The sequence below is a fragment of the Schistocerca cancellata genome, chromosome 4 (genome assembly GCF_023864275.1).
Source record: "Schistocerca cancellata isolate TAMUIC-IGC-003103 chromosome 4, iqSchCanc2.1, whole genome shotgun sequence".
NCBI lineage: Eukaryota > Metazoa > Arthropoda > Insecta > Orthoptera > Acrididae > Schistocerca > Schistocerca cancellata.
In genome coordinates, this window is record NC_064629.1 from 132,925,497 (window position 1) to 132,943,708 (window position 18,212).

The 18,212-nt window shown below is 39.6% G+C and overlaps 1 protein-coding gene across 1 annotated transcript in view; it reads left to right on the forward strand.

Moving 5' to 3' along the window:
* Positions 1-18,212, forward strand: part of LOC126183924 (dystrophin-like) — a gene marked incomplete at its 5' end in the record, with an annotated part of 303,215 nt that overhangs the window by 272,407 nt on the left and 12,596 nt on the right. Inside the window, 2 exons of the mRNA XM_049926270.1 lie at positions 3,607-3,721; positions 14,785-14,922. Coding sequence (XP_049782227.1) covers positions 3,607-3,721; positions 14,785-14,922 — 253 coding nt within the window. The remainder of the gene's footprint in view (positions 1-3,606; positions 3,722-14,784; positions 14,923-18,212) is intronic.

An 18,212-nucleotide genomic window follows, 5' to 3' on the forward strand; every position in this document is an offset into this window, starting at 1 on the left:
CTATCTCTTGAAGTGAGGAAATAATCGTTAACTGCCCAATCAGCTGGATTATTTTTACTGTTTTATTCCTTTGTAAATCCAGATAGTGTTAGTTAGGTATTATTAGTATCAACTCATGTAAACTGCCACACAAAAGATAATATGACAAATGACAGTTTTTTTCTTGTTTTAATTCCTTTTGTGGAAAACACTTGCTGTCAAACTGGTTCACCATTCTTGTCCAATGTTTCTCAGCTCCATGCTCTGAATATGGTATCAGGTAATTGTGGAGGTGGACTGTCATGTGCTAGAGAGAGAATCAACGGCTCAAAATAAGGAGTCAGTAAGAACACATGCATTGAAACTTAGAATACAAAACCATCTTTCTGATAATGAAATGTTGTAAAATAATTTCTTAATATTTTATGAAAGAACTTGCAACTGTGATTCTTGAGTTTCTCCCGGCGTATTTGATAATCAAAATATCCACGGGTATGCTGCCGGTCTATAGTGTCCAACGGGCACAATATTTCGGCGATCAAACATGTCGCCATCATCAGGTGAACTGACGGACTGAGCTCCTGTGAACGTGCCGGCACGGAGATCCGTACGCTATGGCTGCTCAGAGGGAACTGGGTTCGGTCGCGGCGGCGGCCGATTTAAATACCCTCCGCCCGCGGCGCGCTCCCTCCGCCGTCCGCGCCCAGCGCCACGGTCGCGCGGTGGAACAGATTGCGACGGCGTCTGAGATGACGTCGGTGTGATGGCTCTGTCCGCCGTGGTCGTCACAACTATACGTCTGCTCTTGATTAACCCGATCGCTGGTTCCCAAGCCTTGATAAGATTATAGCCACAGTCCCGGTTTATGAGGTCGTCATTGGTGCGAATTTCGATGGCCTCTCTAACAACGCTGTCCCAGTATCTCGACGTCTGTACCAGAATCCTCGTGCGGTCATACTCCATGGCGTGATTTTCCGACAAACAATGTTCAGCGACCGCCGACTTGCTCGGATACATCAGTCGAGTGTGCCTCTGGTGTTCACGGCATCGATCCTCGACGGTACGCATCGTCTGACCAATATACGACTTGCCACATTGACACGGAATCTGGTAAACGCCGGCCTTCCTCAAACCGAGGTCATCTTTGGCGCTCCCCACCAGTGCACGAGTTTTATTTGGAGGACAAAACACAGTTCCGACCCGGTGTTTCTTCAGAATGCGGGCGATTTTCCCCGAGAGTGCGCCTGTGTATGGAATAAATGCAGTGCCTACCTCCCCCCTCGTGACTTCATCCATCTCAACAGGTTGTGCTGCAGTGGTTGGGCGGAGAGCACGTTGAATCTGCCACTCTGAGTACCCATTTTTTCGAAATACAGTTCTCAGATGTTCCAATTCCTGGGGTAGACTCTCTGCGTCAGAGATAGTGCGCGCCCTAAGGGCTGACGGCACCCTAGGTCATGGGGTGTATCGGAAGGCTACGCACACTGATCTGTATTTGCATGCAGACAGCTGCCACCACCCTTCACAGAGGAATGGGGTACTCTAGTACATAGGGCGCGCACTATCTCTGACGCAGAGAGTCTACCCCAGGAATTGGAACATCTGAGAACTGTATTTCGAAAAAATGGGTACTCAGAGTGGCAGATTCAACGTGCTCTCCGCCCAACCACTGCAGCACAACCTGTTGAGATGGATGAAGTCACGAGGGAGGAGGTAGGCACTGCATTTATTCCATACACAGGCGCACTCTCGGGGAAAATCGCCCGCATTCTGAAGAAACACCGGGTCGGAACTGTGTTTTGTCCTCCAAATAAAACTCGTGCACTGGTGGGGAGCGCCAAAGATGACCTCGGTTTGAGGAAGGCCGGCGTGTACCAGATTCCGTGTCAATGTGGCAAGTCGTATATTGGTCAGACGATGCGTACCGTCGAGGATCGATGCCGTGAACACCAGAGGCACACTCGACTGATGTATCCGAGCAAGTCGGCGGTCGCTGAACATTGTTTGTCGGAAAATCACGCCATGGAGTATGACCGCACGAGGATTCTGGTACAGACGTCGAGATACTGGGACAGCGTTGTTAGAGAGGCCATCGAAATTCGCACCAATGACGACCTCATAAACCGGGACTGTGGCTATAATCTTAGCAAGGCTTGGGAACCAGCGATCGGGTTAATCAAGAGCAGACGTATAGTTGTGACGACCACGGCGGACAGAGCCATCACACCGACGTCATCTCAGACGCCGTCGCAATCTGTTCCACCGCGCGACCGTGGCGCTGGGCGCGGACGGCGGAGGGAGCGCGCCGCGGGCGGAGGGTATTTAAATCGGCCGCCGCCGCGACCGAACCCAGTTCCCTCTGAGCAGCCATAGCGTACGGATCTCCGTGCCGGCACGTTCACAGGAGCTCAGTCCGTCAGTTCACCTGATGATGGCGACATGTTTGATCGCCGAAATATTGTGCCCGTTGGACACTATAGACCGGCAGCATACCCGTGGATATTTTGATTAACTTGCAACTATTTAATGACCATCGAAAGAGGTACTGTTGGAGTTTGCATTACAAACACAAATTTAAAAACACAATTACATCTCTGCTTTTTAGAATTTGTAAAGAGGTTAAAGGGTACGGAACAGGTAAAAAGGAAGAGTGTATTTACAGTAGCTGAAGAGTTGGAAATTTGTTTAAAAACCCCATGAGCATCACCAGTTGTCAGATGGCATCAGGAGACTTTTTGTTGTTCCAAATGTGTTGATCTGATGGAAAACCATTCTCTTAATTGTTTCATGCCTCTCAGGTGATGTGATGTACTGGTTATAACTGCCAGCCGCTTTGGCCGAGTGGTTCTAGGTGCTTTAGTCCGGAACTGCGCTGCCACTATGGTCGCAGGTTCAAATCCTGCCTTGGGCATGGTTCAAATGGCTCTGAGCACTATGGGACTTAACTTCTAAGGTCATCAGTCCCCTAGAACTTAGAACTACTTAAACCTAACTAACCTAAGGACATCACACACATCCATGCCAGGGGCAGGATTCGAACCTGCGACCGTAGCGGCCGCACGGTTCTAGACTGTAGCGCCTTTAACCGCTTGGCCACCACGGCCGGCGCTTGGGCATGGATGTGTGTGATGTCCTTAGGTTAGTTAGGTTTAAGTAGTTCTAAGTCTGATGACCTCAGATGTTAAATCCCGTAGTGCTTAGAGCCATTCTTCTTCTGGCTATAACTATCCTTCTTTTGTTTTAGGTTTGCACTTTTCTTATGCTTTTGGGATATGTTGTGTGCAAGCTTCATTTCATTTTCATAGCCAAGTTTGCTATTTTCTAATGGGGATAATGTAAGTAATATCCTTTAAACACATGGAGAACACTGAGGGACTTCTGATGAGGGAGAACTGGTGAATTTGGACTTACAGAGTGACCATGTTACTTTGTAAACCAGTTTTGTGAATTAATTGTTTAGAATCTTGTAGTACAACAGATGCTCAACATGACAATACTGAACACATTCATTGTTGTGATTGTGACATGAGCATTATAATTATTGTGACAAATTACGTGTTGTAGTTGCAGGTACTGTGTAAAGTTAGACATACATTCTCACATGTAATGGTGGTGTTTATTTTATAGCCAAGTTCTGGTTCACCATCAAAGACGGGAACCCTGCAGACACGATCAGTTACTGCCTCCCAGCTGGCAACAGATTCTCCAGCAAAACTGAATGGTCATTATCAAGACTCTCCAGGTGAGTAATAAAATTGTCTGTAGCAAGATTATCACATAAAGGGGGCTTTCACTGCAATACAAAAGTCACTTAATTGATGTAATACAAAGCTTTGCTGGTAAGGAACTATATGTAAGCATCTGTGTGTTAATCATATACTTCCGGATTGTTCAAACTTTGCCGGCCAGTGTGGCCACGCGGTTAAAGGCGCTTCAGTCTGGATGTTTGTGATGTCCTTAGGTTAGTTAGGTTTAAGTAGTTCTAAGTTCTAGGGGACTGATGACCTCAGATGTTAAGTCCCATAGTGCTCAGAGGCATTGTTCAAACTTTGTTATTAACTGATTTATTTAAATAAACTAAGGGATGAAATACAAAAGTGAACATACAAAGAAAAGAGAAAATGAAATATTGTCATTCATGTGAACAAAAGTGTGCTACAGTGACACTAGTACTTTCAAAATCATCAGATATAAAAGGACTGAGGTCATAACAGTTATTAAAATTTATGAAGAAAATTACTGATGTCTTTGATGACGAAAGAAAGGAAGAACATTTAGGATTTAACATTGTTGGAATGTGGTTTGATAATACAGGCACAACACGTGATTACAGAACATGTTTGTGACCCACTGTATGCAGAATTACACAGAAGTTACTTTGAAGTGCATGGTGATGTCTGTAGGTACCAAAGACATTACATGGTTAGTAAAATTTGAATTTAAACATGCCCCCTCAATTTTTATAGTTATGAATTAAGAATTGAGTCCTTAGTTTGTGTGTGTGTGTGTGTGTGTGTGTGTGTGTGTGTGTGTATGTGTGTGTGTGTGGGTGTGTGTGTGTGTGTGTGTGTGTGTGTGTGTGTGTGTGTGTGTTTTGTCTGGAGTTAATGGGCACTCAACATCAAGGTTATCAGTGCCTTGACAAATATTAAAAGAAACAAATGTAGAGAAAATGGCCAAAAATGTTGCCACCCAGGGAGAGGAGTTAAACCTACAAAATGACATTCACTCACTCCCATCTCACTTTGGCTTACCCACACAATTACTCTATCTCGCATGCTATTAGACAATGTAGGAAGGGTGAAAGATGCTATAACTGTGATTAAAATATAAATCAAACAGCAAGGGTCTAAACTACCTGCACAGGAAACTGTGACTGGCTGACCACATACATAAAACATGGCTGAGCTAGTCATCCTGTTAACATATTAAAAACATGTTCCTAAAATTTTAAGAAACAGGTTGGACATATCATAATACCTTAAAACTCTAAGTATGTTGTTTGTCACTCTCAGCCACTTTTCTTCCTGCATACACATTGCTCCTGATCTCAACAGTGAGGTAATACCGAATGCAGGGGGTGGCACGCTGAACTGAGGATCACAACACTTCCTTAGCCACCACATCCACCCTTTCATTTCGTGCACTCATGTACCCTGGCACCTAATAGAAAAAAAACCTCCTTCCCCAGCCTTTGTAGTTGGAGGAGGGCATTCAGGATACCTGGATATTCTGGACTGCTTTATCTGCTGGGTATAAGTGCTCTAGAGAGCGAAAGCTCTCAGGGAATCAGAACAGACAAGAAATTTATCACTCAAAACATGTCTCATCTGCTCCAGTGCTTGCAAGATCACATGTAATTTTGTGTCCAAATAGTAAAGTCTGATGACAGTTGGATCTTGAGGACACAATCAGGGCAAACAACAGAGCAACCAACAGAGTCACTCTGTTTAGACCTATCTGTAAATACAGCTAAAGAGTCGTGGTGCTCAGTTGAAATGTTATAAAAGCATGTATTAAAAGCAGGTGTGCTGCCTCGCCTGTACTGCACTAAATCTAAAACTACTCTGGGTGCCTGCATAACCAGGTGGTAGGTGGTTAAAACCCTGGATTTATGGTCCTCTAGGTGTGGTAATCATGACATTTTGGAGTAAAAATGAGGCCCAGAAACCTCACAGTCTTTAAAAGGTAGAATGGTGTCCCACATATGCAATTCAGGTAAAGTAAAAAGATCACAACGATTCAAATGAACCCCCCCCCCCCTCTCCACCACACACACACACACACACACACACACACACACACACACACTCTTCCTCGCAGAAGCTGTAAAACCAGTCTTTGCAGCTCATACCTACAGCCTCTTCACAATAAGTTGCAATTGATGACTTGCTGCTTCAGAACCGGAGGAAGAGTAGAAGATCGCAAAATCTTCCACAAATAAGGAGCATTGGACACAAGACTCCATACTGTGGATGTTTTTCTGTTAATAGCTATGGTAAAGAGGGTGCCACTCAAGACAATGACCTGGGAACACCATTCTCATGCACAAAACTATCTGACAGTCTACCATCAACTCTGTGCCTAAACTGGTGGCTTCAGAGGAAGGACCAAATGAAGATGGAGAGATGGTCACGAAAGCCCCATTGGTGTAGCTTCAGAGAATACTGTGCCTCCAAGTAGTGTTGTGTGCCTTATTGATATCAAAAAATACCCCTAAACAATGCTTTTTACGTAGGAAAGCCTGCTGGATTTATACCTCTATCAGGGCCAATTTGTTGGCAGTTGATTGACATCTTCTGAATCATATCAGCAAATGAAAGTATGAAATGATCGCATATCGTTGCTGGCTGAGAGGCCCCATCCGTGGAATTTCGGCCTCAGAGTGCATATTATTGCAGACGACACCACATTGGGCGACTTGCATGCCAGTGATGAGGATGAAATGATGATGAGGACGAAATGATGATGAGGACAACACAGCAGCCAGTGCACAAGTGGAGAAAATCTCCAACCCAACTGGGAATCAAACCCGGGCCCACTGTGTGGTAGGCAAGCCCGTTACCAGTCAGCTAAGCAGACGGACATTGGCAAATAGTAATAGGGTGACATTGCTCATGATTATATTTCAGTACATCGAGAATTGAGTGGGCTTCATTCACCAAATTTTTATAATACATCACTAGACATTGATGCTCATGTTTTATCACCAAGTTTAGTTGTTCGTGCTTCAGCGGGTTTTCAGATTAGGTTTATACTGGAGTATCCAGCTGGAGATGGAGTCTGTGGCAGTATTAGTGTCATTATGATTGTTTTTCTCTTTTAAACCTGTCAGTGGTTGTTAATTGCAGTTCATGTTAGGGGGGCTTAAGACAGTTATGAATTGATGTATTCTGCTGTTGGTCTCCGTATATGCTTACACGTAATCATATTTGAAGCTGACCAGGATTGCATTTCTAATTACGTTGTGAAACACTTACAACCTTATCCTCGGACAGCAGTAATTGATATGTGTAGCTTAATTGCCCAAGTAGGTTGTTGGGTCTGGTCCCTGACTTGGGTGTTGTAATTCATGAAAGGGATAATCCCCAACTCTCCACTCGAGTATTTCTCTTGGGAGAAAGCAGGGATTTTACCTGATGTGATGTGCAGTTCTTTACTTCCTTCAGCTTGTTGTGATTGACAGATAAGATCAAGTCTGCTTTTGCTTCTGTCGCTAGCCGTCCTTTGTATGCAGCTTCTGCAATAGGTGAGAATACACTAGTGATGTCTATGGTATCTTGTGCTGGGTAACTATTTTTCCATTATGTTACATTCACCGTACTGTGTTTCCGTTTCATGTCTGTAATGCTATGTGCTTTTTACACAGGTAAAGAATCAAACATAGTTATTTAAGCTAAAATTAGTTATCTGACTGAAATGTCTTAATAAACTCATTACTGAAAGGTAAATGAGTATATGTCCTTTTTATTGAGTTTGAAGGAAAAACAAATGACTGTTTGGTGTGCCACATTTTCAGGTGCTCTGATACACATTCATAATGACACTGATTGTTTTTATGGCGGTAAAGAACTGTTTATTGATGTAATTGTTATGCAGAAATGTCACCTTGGTTATTACTATGTCCAGAATCTAGAAAAATAGGGCATACACCTGTTGTCTACAAAGTTATGTGAAGAACCGTTCCAGGTTGATAGCACATTTAATAAATGATTTACTGCCTCAGACATATTTTATTTATCAGCACAACAGAGATTTGATATGACTTTCCAAATAAAGTATGTCAAAAAGGCTTCAGGAAACAGAATACAGTATTGCATATTCTTGTGTTGCTCTGAATATTCCAACTTTACAAGTCTCTCACTCACATACAAAGTAATCACCACCTTTATATTTGTGAATATGGCTCTATAAAATTTTGTTTAGGGTTGTGAGATCCACTGGGTCAAGATCTGGCGGTCTGCATACTTAGCTGAACTTCAGAAGAACTCTAAGAAGTGCTTTAAGAAGCTGTGGGAGCTTCAGAGGAACTATATATTGTCAAACACTATCAATTTCTTGAAAACTATTATCTGAAAAGTCTCTCTTGTAAGATGAAATGCAGTTCATCTATGCAGCATTAGGGCCGTACCTCATTGGCAATAGGAACATTCCAACATTATGACATTTCTTCTCTGATTGGGGAGTACTCTTAACAGACTTTTATGACACATTAAATCTATTCAAATACATTACATCACTTTACATATTGGAGTCCTGAGTGTGTGTATCCTACTCATTGTTCTTTTGTTGGTTATCTTATGCGGTCTGTGTATTTTTGTGGTTTTCATGTACTAGCCCCACAATTACTTCACATCTTTGGTCATCAGGTGATAAGTTCCAAAAATCATTAAAATGTTTGGTCTTTTGATTTTAGCAATCTTCATGCTGCACTTTTTCTTGCAAGCACACAGACATTTGAGCAAATGAGGGCCTATTTCCTTACCACTCTTGGTGACTTTTATGGTGATCCATGTAACCTCTTTTCTTTAACTATCTGTTATAATGAATTCTTATCATACCATGTCTCCCATTATGTTCTTCATTATTGTTGTTGAGTTATTGTGGCTGTGCATATTTCTCTGCAGCAATCAAGATCTATGAAAATAAAATGCAGTATTATATACTTGCTAAACAAACAAAGGAGATGCAAATAATTTGCTAGTAATTATTGCACTAAGTGTATGCTTAACACTTTATTTGAAAGAACCTTCTTCATGATTTGAATTGCTTTCATTGCTTTGCTGTTTGTACTCTGGATCTAAGTCCTTAAAATCTTTCCCTGTAAGTGTTCCACATCATGCAGCACATGTTGTTTTGATATGACTGATCTGATATTTGACATATTAGAGTGCTTTCTGTCTAATATGTTTTATCCAGCAGATATTGGAGATTGTGCTGAAGGAGATGATCAGCTTTCAGAACAAGAACCGTTAACAGTGACACAGAATTCTAAAGAATTAAAAAGTTAATTCAGTGATGGGAAAATTAATGTGTACTTGCTACACATTTGCTATGATCTTATTGACTACTGCATGTGAAACTTCACTGGAGAGTATAATGGTATTTCATGGATTTTAAAATGGAATTATTAATAACAGAGAAGCTGTATAAATAACATGAACATATCCTTGCTCTCTTCTACCTGAGCAAGTTGTACTAGTAACTTAGCTCATGAACTCTTCCTATCTCCAATGTTTGATAAACTCCTCACTAGATTGTCACTGTGTAACATGTAACCATACTTAAACAGTGACAGGCACCATGAACTTTTTAGGTGCATTATGAATCAACTTTCAAATTGAGACCGCATGGGAAGTCTGTGTTTGGAAACCATTTAGATAAGAAATGGACATGTGTCCTTTTAACTAAATCAGTGATGGTCTGGAGTGCGGTCACCTCCCTTCTTCCACATAAGAAATATTGTGTGGGTGTTATCATTACTGTTTGATGTTGAAATTTCTGAAATTGAACCTCTCGGGTATGGAAGTATTGCTGCCAAAGTGGAAAAAATGTTTCCTTCATTCAATAGGTTTTTGGCTATAGTGCCCACTGTGAAGAATATTCCAACTGATACTATGCTTGTACCTCCACCATATGACTGACACAACTTGTGAAGTTGTTCTGAAGTGACACAGTAAAGAGCTGAAATTTTGATGATGATTTGACTACTTTTTGGCATGACAAGGATAACTGTTGTTCAGTAGGTGTACTGTCATGTATCCAAGATGCATTTAAAGCCGTTTATTTACTTCACTATATATGACTTATTTTTGCAATTGTGACATTGTTCTTCTGGGACAGTGATACAATGTGAACCTCCTCCCCTCAACTTAATATGTTCCTTCATAACCAACCACTGCTAGTCCTAAATATGCTGTTATTGCAGTGGCCTCCATTTGTCATATTGTTTAAAGTGGGCACTGATGGCCTCAGTATACAGTTCTGAAAACAAAATCTGTCAGATTACCCATGAATTGTTAACATCTAATTTGAATTTAAATGTTATGAAGTCTTTTTTGAAGGTATTTGCCAGGAGTGTAGCTTTGTATGAAAGTGAAACATGAACTATAAGCAGTTAAGACAAGAAGAGAACAGAAGCTTTTGAAATGTGGTGCTACAGAAGAATACTGAAGAATAGATAGGTAGATCATATATTGAATGAGGAGGGACTGAATCACATTGGGGGCAAAAAGAAGTTAATTGCACCACTTTTCTAAGAGAGGGGATGGGTTGGTAGGACACACACACATTCTGAGGTATCAGAGGGGGAGGAGAGAGAGAGAGAGAGAGAGAGAGAGAGAGAGAGAGAGAAGGGGAGAAGGATAAAAATTGTAGAGGGAGATGAAGAGATGTTGTATGATACACTTTCATATATGTATAAACAATTTCATTGGTAGAACTGAAGTTCTAGATACTTATTGTGTTTCTTAATTTTAGTTGATTATAATATATATAAAATAGAGGGAAACATTCCACATGGGAAAAATATGTCTAAAAAGAAAGCTGATGAGACTTACCAAACAAAAGCGCTGGCAGGTCGATAGACACACAAACATACACACAAAATTCTAGCTTTCGCAACCAACGGTTGCCTCGTCAGGAAAGAGGGAAGGAGAGGGAAAGACAAAAGGATTTGGGTTTTAAGGGAGAGGGTAAGGAGTCATTCCAATCCCGGGAGCGGAAAGACTTACCTTAGGGGGAAAAAAGGACAGGTATACACTCGCACACACACACATATCCATCCGCATATACACAGACACAAGCAGACATTTGTAAAATATATATATATTACTGAAGTGCAGTTGAACTTGATTTATATGTATATCAAGGGGAAGTGAAAAGATTACTTGTAACTTAGAGTTACTACAAAGTCAGATATAGATACAGTAATACACATCACATTTTTCACTGGGAAAAAGCATACAATGGGCCTACATAATATGTAAACTTTAAAATTGATGGAGACAGAGTACAGTAAGAAAGAAAAAATATTGCTCAGTTGTGCTTTGCACTGTACAAGCAACAAAGATACAGTATTAAAAAAATTACATTATTTTGAAACTGATCCTGCTTTAAAGAAATCAGATAATTTGCCTTTTTCACTTTTTGTGCATTGTGTATATACCCCTCATTTTGCAAAGTTATTAATGAGTTCATAGCTTTTTCACTACAGCTGTTTGCTCTGGTATAATGTCTGCACGCATTGATCGCACATAACACTTCACTCAGTTTAAGTGTTTCAGTATTCGAGTCGCCATCTCCATCACTGCCACTTGAACAGGGTCCATCTTCTTGACCATCACTGCGTTGTTGGCACATGTTAGCAATGATCTCCTCATTCTGTAGTTCCCCACACATGATGAGATTATCATCAAAATGTACAAAACTGTCAAAATCTGCACCCTCCAGTAGAGATAGAGATAGAGATAGCTCATACCAGATACGACTTCACCATCACCTCTGTCATCATCATCATCATCATCATCATCATCAATGGCAGTCTCTTCATAAATCACCAGCTTTACAGAAACAGTTGTTGATTGTGGAGGATGACACCAGCTTCCAGGCAGCCAAAATAAATTCCAGGCTTGTAGTAATTTAATGGAGAGATTTTCATTTCCTGCATCAGTCAGCACTATCATATCTTGAACGAGTTTTTTTTTCCTATGATGCACTTTGAAATTTGTGGTAATGCCCAAATCAAGTGGCTGTAGAACACTAGTAAAGTTTGGAGGGAAAATTCCACTTGAAACATTTTCCAAAACTACTTGGGGTGGATGCGCTACATATCGATCCATAAGGAGGAGGATCCCCTTTTTTCCCTTTTTCATTCTAATGTCCTGTTTTTTTAAATCGCTGTTCCATTAAAATCATCGTCATCCAAGAATTTTTATTGGAATTGTATTCCATATGTTCCATCTTTAGATGTTTGAAACACCTTGGATTCTTAGATTTTCCTGTCACCAGTGGGGGAGGTTTGTCAAATCCACTTGCGTTCATGGAGAGAAGAACTGTCACACAGATTTTACTTTTCTTCCCTCCATAGCATGAGCAGCATTTTCCAGCTAACAATATTGTGAAAAGGAAAGTTGCTACTCACCTTATAGCGGAGATGCTGAGTCGCACATAGATACAACAAAAAGACGGCCACAAATATAACTTGCACTGGTGCTGCTGCTCGCAGTATGGCCTCAGTTGTCTGAGATTGCAGTCATGTGTGTGTGACTTGCATTTGTGTGTGTGTGTGTGTGTGTGTGTGTGTGTGTGTGTGTGTGTTGTCTAGTGTTGATGAAGGTCTTACTGGCCGAAAGCTATATTTGTGACAGTCTTTTTGTTGTGCCTATGTGCCACTCAGCATCTCCGCTATATGGTGAGTGACAGCTTTCCTTTTCACAATATTGTTACCTTTCCAACTTATGTTTTACTACTAAGTGGACTGTAGAGTAGACCAGTCTCATTACAGTTTTAGATGATATTTTTAGGTTGATAGTCCCTTTAAGTTACCTGGCAGAACATCATCAGTCCAGTGTTGCATCATGACATTGTCCACAGCATTCCATTCACCAGAAATTGTTCTCCCTATGATTCCTTGATGATCTCTAAATCCTTGTAAGCATCCTGATGAAGCCTTTAAATTAGTAGTGATATTCATACTTCTAGCTAAATCTATCATCTTTGCTTTTAGCATGTTGCCATTGATCGGTAGAGCTGCAGCCTATTTTTGCTGGAACCATGTAAAAAGTGCCTTTTACAAATCTACATATATCTGTTTTTTGCAGACAGCTGCATTTTATTGATTTTGCACCCAATTTTAAAAACTCATTCAAAATATTGTTTCTTGTTGATGACTGTACATAGCATGATATAGGCAACTTCTAAGACTGAATCAATCTCAGATCCACCTCATATGAATTTTACTTTCTGATCTAGTGTGTAAGTTACTCCTTTTTTTTCTCCAAGCAACTGAAGGATAGAACTACTGTTCAATAATAAACGTCTGCTGGCAACTATTAACTACTTGACTGTTACTATGAAAGAAATTCTCATATTGGAAACAACAGTGCCAGTAGTGTCTTTGTTTTAATGCAGCCCACTCTGGTTAATTATGTCTTTGTCCCTTCTCTTTTCTGCACCACCCACTCACTGTATTTGTGTACATCAATAAAGTTGAGGAAAATATGATGGGGCTTCTTTTAAAGCAACAATGCTCATTACAGTTATGCAAAACTCAATTTTTTTACCAGAATTTGTTAATTAACACGTTTTTAAATTATATTTTTCTGAGACCAAGAAGACGTTACATATAAATAAGAATTATGCAGAACAGAGTTAGATATATATCGGATTCAACTGTATTTCCTGTATATTTGGCACTGTAAGGTACCTAAACTCACTCCACAAAGATAAGAGCCATGTCTTAAAGTTTCAATAAAACTTGAATGCCATTCAAAAAAAAAAAAAAAAAAAAAAAAAAAAATGCATTCCACTTCCGAGAACTCATGATTGCACAATAGCTGTTGGTCACTTTTAATAACTACCAGTTTCAGTCAGACAGATCATCCTAAGGTTTACAAAAAATATTAGTTACAGCACATGCATTCATTCAATTATATCATTTGTATGCCCAAAAGTACACTATTTATACATAAGGTAATACATTAACAGTGTGAAATGGATGGCCTGACTCAAATGATTTTTGCTCTTGTCACAAAAATGGGAAGTATATACTTGCGACACAAGAGCAAAGGTCAATTCAATCTCACCATGTCCTTCACCCAGTTAACACACTGCTTTATGTATAACTTGGATATTTTCTTGTTCTGGTATTCTGAAAGATTGCTGCATTTAATGTATACTGTTGATACTGACACAAAGATCATGTTTGGGCTTGAGTCTGTAATTAATGTCCTTCTTTTATATACCTGGTGATGGACTGTTGTTTGAGCAAAACTGGTAGTTGTAACAAAGTGACATAGAGCTATTGTGCAACATCATGATTTTTCACAAATATTTTTAAAAGCTGTAAATCATAGCCTCCTTTCAATAATGTGCATTCCATTTCTGCCTTAACAGTCTTTGATTAACTGAAATATTACTGTTTGCCAACAAATGCTTTCTTTCAGTTTCCAGTCCCCTAATTACAGACATGCACTGCATCTAAATCTGTGAAGCTTGAATTGTTTTCTGTTGAATTGACTCCAAGTGCTTTTTGATAATATCTGAATTCCAAACATTAGGTTTACTTATTACCTGAAATATAGACTCATATAAAGTTGCTTTACAACATTCCCTTATTCTCTTGATTTCTGTGTTTTGTTACTCTAGTAAATAAATTTGATTGTTTTGGCAACAGGTTTTAGTAAATAGTGAATTATTAACTCTGTAAAGATTGGAATCCTCAAAACTTAAGAGGTCATGTCTGTATCCCAGTTACAACTGAATGTAAATGTTTCTATTACTCTTATATAATTACATGAATAAATTATGGAAATTTGATATTACTCAGTAGAATACTACCATTTATGTACACCAAAGCTATTTTGCGGTTAACTTGTCTGTATTGACAATTAATCAGGTATGTTGTGAAGTGTCCTATGGTTTAATTTTCCACTGCTTATGTGTTCTTTGGGTTTATGAGTAATTGTTCATCAAAGTAGTAAACTAACACGGGGTGACCAATGTGGCTGTGGTACTATAAGGTGTGTGCAAAACAATTAGTTACTAACAATGTAGCAAGAAGTGCAGTAGGTGGTGCATGTGTAGGTGGTCGCTGGGTTGACGGTGGTAGGAGCAGCCTCGATCGTGCAGATATGCGGCCTCCCCCGCCCCCCGCTACACACAACATGGCTTCAGCTTCTGCATCCACTGCACAGAATGTGGGTAATTTGCTTCATATGGCAGGTGCGTGCCTCCAGAAAACACTTGTATTAACTTTAAATTAGCATATTTTGGGGCACACTGGTGTGTGATGGATACCATACATATTTTGTTTACTGGGAAAAATAGATAACTTAGCATATTTTGGGGCTGGTGTGTGATGGATACCATATATATTTTGTTTACTGAGAAAAATAGAGCATAGAATTAAATGTAGTTGAAGTGAAATATAAAGGTCAGTGTGTGTGTGTGTGTGTGTGTGTGTGTGTGTGTGTGTGTGTGTTTTATTTGTTTGGTGCTAATATGCAAAATTATTTGTCTTGGGTTTTAACAGATCATTAATTACTAATCACATTTTTCCACCTATATTTACAGTTGTTGAAGCCACTGTTTCCATCTAAATGTGCTTAATGTGCCTGTGTGATTTGCCATTTCCATTATCCACAATTACATTTAAACCAATTAAAATTAGTTAATAAGCTGTTACAGTTTTTGTTATCAGTAAGTTACTTACATCGGTTTTGTTATTAGTGATTCACCTTAAATTTTTCTCACATATTTATTGTGTGCCTTTTCCAGTAGTAGCATATTTTTTTCCCTGGTTTTATTGAAAAGTAAGTGATTTTTCATTGTTACAATATCAAAAAATTGTGGGGAGGAAACTTGCATGACTCTTTCTGTTGTTACTTACCTAGTATGATTTCAAGCATTGGCACCCACTGGATATGTACCTGAATGACAGTCAACCTGCTTTACAAATTTTTGGATGCAGTCAGTTTTAAAGATAGTTACCATATTGTAGATATAGTCTCTGGCTGACAGCAGAGAGATCTGACTCTGATCTGAAACTGTTATGGTTTTCTTAAATTTTGAGCATGGCTGGGCTACAAGAATTCTCTCTCATCATTTATGTTCTAAATTTTTGCATATGTTTCTTGAATATGCTTGCACTAAAATTTTTAAACAAGTTACTCTTGCAAGTTTTGAAACACAGCTCATATTTAGTTGTGCTGCGATTATTATAAACTGTATAGCCTGAGGAAATTCATCTTTCAGATAAGGGTTAATTTGTTGAATTGTTTTATTTGTGATTACAGCAATCAGTTAAAACTTGTAATTCAACCATACACAAGAGTGAAAACTCATGTTTGTTATGATTTTGTGTATGACATTTAATTCAAAAGTGATATTAAATCCATTAATGTTATTAAAGAGTAACTATACTGGCATGTGAGTGTAAGAACAGTAATATTCTTGAGGAGTCCTTTGAAAGATTTATCACAGTCATTTTTACACAATATCCTTATCACTTAATTTCACAGAATCAGCATTTTTTGGATAGTTGCTGTATAGTTTTAGAATTGTATCTCACAAGACAGCCATTTGAAGAATGTGCAAAATGAGATACACTGTTAAGCACAAAGCAAGCTCACTTGTGTGTTTTCCTCCTCCCTCTATGATATCTGTTGGTTTCTTTATTAACGTATTCAAACACAACCGAGTCCTACTTAGTGCATCATCATTAATATTAATTTTTGGGCTTTGTAGGTTATTTTAACTATATCAACTGACAGTTGTGAGACTGTGGCAGTCTCTTCAGATGAGAACCCTTACTATGCTGCTCATCAGTCCAACCCAAATGTGTTCCCGCCATTGGCTATGCCATGAGGTGAGGTACAGTAATGTCAACATAGACAACTCTGCTCATCACAGTTCTTAGTCTGTACTGGAACCAATGGTGAGACCTTTCTAATTACTAAATGTCAGTTACTCACTGCATACATTCTGTTCAGTACCTCCTCATTAGTTATGGGATCAGCTCATCTGATCTTCTGCATTCTTCTGTAGCACCACATTTCAGAAGCTTGTGTTCTCTTCTGGTCTAAACTGTTTATCTCCCGTGTTTCACTTTCATACATGGCTTTACTCCACACATATATTTTAAGAAAAGGCTTCCTAAACTTCTAACAAATTTCTCTTTTCCAGATACATTTTCCTGACCATTGCCAGTCTGCAACTGTTATTCTTTCTGCTATGGCCATCATCAGTATGCTTCCAAAACAGCAAAACTCATCTACTGCTTTCATAGTCTCATTCCCTAATCTAATTTCCTCAGCATCACCTGATTTAATTGGTATGCATTAGACTATCCTTGCTCTGTTTTTGTTGATGCTCAGCTTATATCCTCCTTTCAAAACACTGTCCATTCCATTCAACTGTTTTTCAAAGTCCTTTGCTGTCTCTCACAGAATCACAAAATCCCTGGAGGGTGGTTGTGGAGGTGGCAGCATTGCAACAGACGTGGAGAGGCTCTTCATTATCACAACTGTGGACTCCTTTCAGTCTAGACCCTTGTTTACATGTACTTCTTTGTACAGTATTCCAATTCCTTTTATTCCTCCTAGATGTTTAAACAAAAGACAGGGCACTATGTTTCACAGATGTTGGCTATTACAATCAGATCAATAACTAGATGCCAACATGGAACTGCGGGAGGTGCAGTTTATCCACTGTATCTACAAGGGGCCAGACGATAATAGAGTTGACATGAGGAGATTTATTCTAGTTTTTGAGGGGACCTCATGCACATAAAAGGTTAAGATCACAGTTTATCATTGATGTCATACCCTATGTGGTGCTTTAAGTGCTTCCATGTGTCGCTGTCCCAGTTGACCCACTTATGGCTATTGGGGATATACTCATCTTGACAGAACACTATGTATCCATTCTGTAACTTGGATCTGTAGCTGCCATACAAGAAGGAACAGACAATCTAAGAATATAAAACTTTTGATTATTGTCCTATGCTATTGCTATTGCTAAAAAGAAGTGTATATGTCTTGACTCTGTTATTGTGATGACCAGTTTTGATACATCTGTGGAAAATACCTCGCTGCTCATCGAAATAAAATCAACTCCTCATCACACCGTGATAAAGCCCCCTTGATCCGAGGTGGATTAGACTATTTTATCATCTGCTGTCCTGCCAATGTCAGGGACTCCAATCATCCATTCTCAGCTCAAGAAGCATTCTTCTTCTTCTTTTGTGTTACCTGGTAGAGGGATGGCCTCTGGGAACCCTCCTCCCAGAACCATGAAGACTCTCATCCTGTCACTGGGCTGTAGTGCAAGGAACCACAGGTTGTGGACCATAGAGCAGTATGCTCTATTTCAAATCCCTGTGTTAAATCTGACAAATCTTCTCCAACATGAAATACTTCCAAAAGTTCAAAAGTCAAGTTTACAAAGAAATCCAAGTGAAGGTGATCCTAGCAGCCCCAGATCCCCATACTCGATTTATTTATTTGTCTATC